Source organism: Mauremys reevesii, unplaced genomic scaffold (assembly GCF_016161935.1).
Source record: "Mauremys reevesii isolate NIE-2019 unplaced genomic scaffold, ASM1616193v1 Contig8, whole genome shotgun sequence".
NCBI classification, from domain to species: domain Eukaryota; kingdom Metazoa; phylum Chordata; order Testudines; family Geoemydidae; genus Mauremys; species Mauremys reevesii.
Genome location: NW_024100895.1, coordinates 311,754 through 317,313, shown reverse-complemented (window position 1 = coordinate 317,313; position 5,560 = coordinate 311,754). Strand labels below are relative to the sequence as shown.

The 5,560-nt window shown below is 62.3% G+C and overlaps 1 protein-coding gene across 1 annotated transcript; it reads right to left on the bottom strand.

The window, feature by feature from the left end:
• Positions 1-371: 371 nt before the first annotated feature.
• LOC120394836 (HLA class II histocompatibility antigen, DR alpha chain-like) lies at positions 372-3,708 on the bottom strand. Its single transcript, XM_039518996.1, has 4 exons — positions 3,595-3,708; positions 1,770-2,027; positions 996-1,277; positions 372-633 (listed from the first exon to the last, which is right to left on the bottom strand). Exons 1-4 carry the CDS (start codon positions 3,674-3,676, stop codon positions 479-481), a joined length of 777 nt encoding a protein of 258 aa, XP_039374930.1. The 5' UTR covers positions 3,677-3,708; the 3' UTR covers positions 372-478.
• Between the last annotated feature and the right edge of the window lie 1,852 nt (positions 3,709-5,560).

The window sequence follows — 5,560 nt, the reverse complement described above, 5'->3', positions numbered from 1 at the left end:
AGCCCAATAGTCCCTCTCTCCTCTCCCAGAACCGGGGAGAGAACCCAGAAGTCCTGGCTCCTTCCTTAGCCCTCATACCAAGCTCCCTTAACTCTGGATATAACCCGGTGCCCTGGACAGGCAGCGGCTGGGCTGGGATAACACAGGCTGCCTGTGGGCATGGCCCAGACTGACCAGATTTTAAATCATGATCAAAAACTCAAACGTTCCAACCCCACTTTATTGCTGTTAGCAAAGCTGCAGAGCGACAGGGGGTGCAGGGCTGTGGCAGGGCTGTCCGGGGGGGGAGGGAAGAGGGGCAATTTGCCCCAGGCCCCGAGCCCCACAGGGGCCCCCACCAGAGTTTTTTGGGGCCCCTGCAGTGGGTCCTTCACTTGCTCCGGGGGGGGGCCGGAAAACTCTCGTGGGGCCCCCCAGAGGGTGCTGGGTGGGTCCAGGGGCTGCGAGTGCAGCGGGTGCCTCCCTGGGCAGCGGCTACTCACAAGGGGCCCCGCGGGTTGCGGGCGGCGTTCATCTTCATCCCCTTGATGATGAGGATGGTGCCTGCGATGATGCCAACGATGCCCACGGCCAGGCCCAGGGCGCACACCAGGGTCTCTGTGGTCTCGGGGACGGGGGTGGGCACCTGGGCTTCTGGAGAGAGGGGGAGAGGGACAGGGCATAGAGTGAGGGGGGGCTGTTCCCACCCCTCCCTCCCTGAGCTGGGAGAGAACCCAGGAGTCCTGGCTCCCAGCCCCCACTGCTCTAACTAGCAGCTCCCACTCCCCTCCCAGAGCTGGGATAGAACCCAGGAGTCCTGGCTCCCAGCCCCCCTGCTCTGACCCACCAGCCCCCACTCCCCTCCCCGAGCCAGAAGAGAACCCAGGAGTCCTGGCTCCCAGCCCCCCTGCTCTGACCCACCAGCCCCCACTCCCCTCCCCGAGCCAGAAGAGAACCCAGGCGTCCTGGCTCCCAGCCCTGTGCCCAGCAGGGGTCCCCGGGCGCCCCGGCCTCACCCCAGTGCTTCGTGAAGGTCTCAGCCAGCCCCCAGTGCTCCACGCGGCAGTCGTAGAAGTCGCCCTGGCTGGGGAGGAAGGGCAGGTAGGAGAACTTGCGGAAGGAGTTGTCCTGGCGGGGGTAGAAGTCAGTCTCGTAGATGCCCTCGGTCACCTCCTGCCCGTTCTTCAGCCACGTGAGGTGCAGCACTGGTGGGGAGAACTTGTCCACGAAGCAGATGAGGACGTTGGGCTCCCCCAGCTCCACGGGGCCTTTGGGGAACACGGTCAACTCAGGGGGCACTGGGGAGACAGGGGTCAGTGGGTCCCATTGCCTGCCCCTCAGCCAGCCAGTCCCTGCTCTGGGGCTGGGTGGGAGCCAGCGCCCCCCAGAGGGGACAGGCCCCTGCCCCATTCCCCACCCCCCTGAGCCAGCCAGTCCCTGGTGCTCAGGCTCCAGCTCAGGGTCTCTCCCCAGGACTGTGGGGGCGTCACCGGGGCCGTCCCAGCTCCCTGCCCTGACGGCTCAGGGGGCACCAGGGGCGAGAATCCCTCAGGGGCAGGGCCTGGCGCTGGGCAGGGCCACGAACAGCCCTCGGCAAAGGAGCTGCCCTGGGCCCCCAGCCTGGAGGGTGAGAACTGCCTGGGCCCCCTGCCCTGCAGAGCCCTGGCCTGGCTGACTGGCTCCCTGGAGCCCTGCAGGGGCTGGGCTGGGAGCTGAGTGGGGAGTTGCAGTGGGTGGGCATGGGGAGGGACAGGTCCTGGGAGCGGTGCCTGGCAGGGAAAATGTCCCACCGTTCTCAGCCCGTGTGCGGTTGGTCATCTTGATCAAGACATCCAGGTTCTGCTTGTCTACGGCGATGATGCCCAGGGCGCGCTGCGCCTCAAAGCTGGTGAACTTGCTGAATTCAGGCAGGCGCCAGACGGTCTCCTTCCTCTCCAGGTCCACGTGGAAGATCTCGTCCTGGTCGAACTCGAACATGAATTCCCCGGACTCCCGCTGGGATCGGTCCGTGCGCTGGTAGAACTCCGCCTGGGACGTCACATGTTCCACTGCAGGGAGACGGGCATCCCCATCAGCACCCACACCAGCCCCTCCCCGGGATACAGGGTCTTTGATCTCTTCCCCTGGGGCCACAGCCCCCTGGCTGTGACATTGTGTCACGCAGTGTAGGGGAGTCAGGCCCTGCACCCCCGGGCTCCCTGCGATTCACAGTAACTCTCAGCCAGCCAGGAAAGCAGAAGGTTTATTTAGCCGACAGGAACACAGTCCAGCACAGGTCTTGCAGGCACAGATAACAGGATCCCCCCGCTTAGGTCCATCTTGGGGCCCCATAACCCCCATCGGGGATCAGAGCCCTCTCTCCCTGCTTCCCCTCTGTTCCCAGCCAGCTCCAGTCTGCCCAACCCCCTCCGGCCCCTCCTCTCTGCTCAGCTTCTTTTCCGGGCCAGGAGGTCACCTGACCCCTTTGTCTCCAACACCTTTATATGCACCTTTGCAGGGAGGGGCCCGGCCATCAGTTGCTAGGCGACAGAGTGTCAGGCATTCGGTTGCGTCAGCCTTCTGCTTTGCTAGATACTTAGAGGCCTGCACCCAGCATTCCCAGCCCCCAGTGCCAACAGTCCCACTTCCTCACACATTGGCACTGGGGTGCCCCGGTGTGAGGGGAAAGCGGGTGCAGGGAGCCCAGTGACCCCTGGTATCGTGCTGGGGCATTGGGGTCAGCGCTGCCTGGGAGGGGACAGCGCCCCCTACTGTGCCCCACCTCTGCTCACTTCAATCCCATCCAAGCAGGGGCCGGGCGTATCCCCACTTAGCTTGTGAAGGGGACATGGCCATAGGGGGACGTTGGATGTCATTACTGCCGGACATTTCATTCTCCCGTCTGTGCGTGGGGCTGGTTCTGTGTCCCAGTGTCGCCATGACCTGGTTCTCAGGGCGATTTCAGTCCCTGGCCCCTGACACTCACCCCCCAGGGCCGGTCACTGGGAGACCCAGGAACTCCCCAGCCAGAGACATTAAAGCTGTGCTGGGGGGTCAGACACACTCGCGGGGGAGGGGTCTGGCTCAGGGCTGAGGCTGGGATCCCCAGGGCCCAAGGGAGTTGGGCACCTGCATCCTAGGGAGTCATTCGCTGACCCCAGCTCGCCCGGCGGGATCTCACCGAGTGACTGCAAAGGAGGAAACCCGCCACCACCAGCCAAGGAGAAAATCTGCCCCAACGAGCCCTCCCCCCCCCCGCCCCGTGGGTCTGAGCCCTGGGGGGATGGGGACAATGGGGCCAGGCTGGGGAGTGGGGTCAGGGGCTCCCTGCTCTGCACAGACACTCACTGCTCAGCAGGGTCTGGCCCTGGCGTGGCTCTTTGGGGAATGTTCCCCCCTCCCCTGTGCCTGGCGCCCCCCTGGGGGGGATCAGCCCCGAGTCCGTGTGGGGGAGGGGGGCTGCACCCCTAGGGCAGGGCTGTGTCGTACCCAAACCACAGTCACTTCCCCACGATCCTTCTGCTGCTCCATCAGCCCCCCCCATTGTCCCCTCCCTGGAGGTGGGAGCTGGGCACTCTGGGGGTGAAGCTGCCCCCCCTCCAGGCCCAGGTGTCCCAGCCCCCGCCCCACCCGTACCTGTCACCGCCCCGGTGCCCGGCAGGGCCAGCAGGGTGAGCAGGGCCAGCTGGGCCATGGGGACGCCCCATCCTGCGCCCATCTCCTCTCCCCAGGCACTGGGCTGGGCGCGGGGCCGGCAGCACTAGGGGGCCGGGGGGGCACATGTCACACTGGGGGGTGGGGGGGCAGCACCCAGCATTGGCCAGGGGAGCCCAGCCCAGGGGCCCGCACCCAATGGCAGAAATCCCTGCGGCAACCAGGCTGTTACCAGGCAGAGCAGCAGCACTGAGCCTCGCAGAGAGGAGACGGAGAAATTCAGGGTTCCCGGCTCTCAGGATTGTGTCAGGATAATTCTTGTGTTTTCCTAAAGCCCCAGCTCCGGGAGTCATGTGGGTCTGGGAGGATTCCAGCCTCGTTCTTAGAGACAAAGGGAGTGTCCAGCCCTCGGGGCTGTGGGGAGAGCTTCAACCTGTGGCCCTCGGGCACCCTGAGGCTCAAAGAGCAGCAGGCAAATAACGCCACAGCTGGGATTGTTACATCATCGCAGGATTTTTTAACATTTGGGGCTGACAATGCTGCAAATTCCCCGCCAGACACCTGCTCCCAGGGCTGGGGCGGCTCCGCCCAGCAATCCAGTGTGGACACGGCGCCTCCAGGAGGGGTTTGTCCCAGTGTGGGTGCAACGCTGCTGGGGGGGGGGGGGGGTTGTCCCCAGAGTGAATGTGGCACCACTGGGGGGGAGACTGTCCCCAGTGTGGGAACAGCGCCTCCCTATATGACACTCACGCCACCCCCAGACCCCCTGTTCTGCAGCACAGCTGGGTGCACACGGGGGCTTGGCCGGCCCAGCTCTGCCCTGGGGAGTCCCCCCCCCGCCCCGCCCCACAGAAATCTGCAGGGATAAGTGTTAAGTGTAGACCAGGCCACAAACAGACCTAACTGGCGCCAGGGCGAGGACAGACTGGCTGGGGAGGTGGGGAATAGGACATGGGGCCTTTCCCCTCTGCTGGCACCAGCTCCAATCTGCTGTTAGTGACCAAACTCCCTCCCCTCAGGGTCCGTCCAGATGTCACGGAGTCCCCGGGCGATGCTCTGGAACTGCTCCCCACCAAGCCAGTCAGGACTTTGGGGAGCTGTGACGGAGCAGGGAGCAGGGCGGATTTAACCTGGGACTGTTTTATTATTATTTTTTTTTTTTGCAAGTAGGAGTTTAATTCAGCGCAAGGGTCAGTTACAGTTTTCTAGTGTTGCAAAATCCCTTCCCATGCTCTGTATCAGCAGTTTCATGGCATTTATTTTGGTCACTCAGCCAATGCTTTTGACAGTTTAAAGTCTGAATGGAGATAAGGCAATACATGATGGCTCCTTTAAATGAAAATGGCCAGCAGCTTGAAGATAATGGGTATCTACTTTCTAGATAAATGATTGACTAAAGAGAGAAAACTTAATCTTCTTCTTCGAGTGATTGCTCCTATCCATTCCAGTTAGGTGTGCGCGCCGCGTGCACGTTCGTCGGAAGATTTTTACCCTAACAACACTCTGTGGGTCGGCTGGGCGCCCCCTGGAGTGGCGCCACTATAGCGCCGGATATATACCCCTGCCGACCCATCCGCCCCTCAGTTCCTTCTTACCGCCCATGTCGGTCGTTGGAACAGTGGAGCGCGGCTTAGCTGACCTCCACTTCCCTAGCTACTCGTAGTTTCTCTCGTTAAGTATATAGTTCAGATGTTTATAGTTGTAGTTAATTTTATTTGTTTGTAGTATAGTATAGTGTATTTATTTCACAGGGGTTCGGGCTTTATCCCCTTCCCCTCACCCGGTGCCGGGTCCAATGCCCGGTCCACAGGGTTTTATAATGCTCGGCCGGCCACAAGCCGATGCCGACAAGAGATCCTCTCCTAAGTGCCTCGAGGGATCTCACCTCACAGATAAGTGCCACATTTGTGAGGCCTTTAATCCGAGAACAAAGGGGAGCGGGACTTTC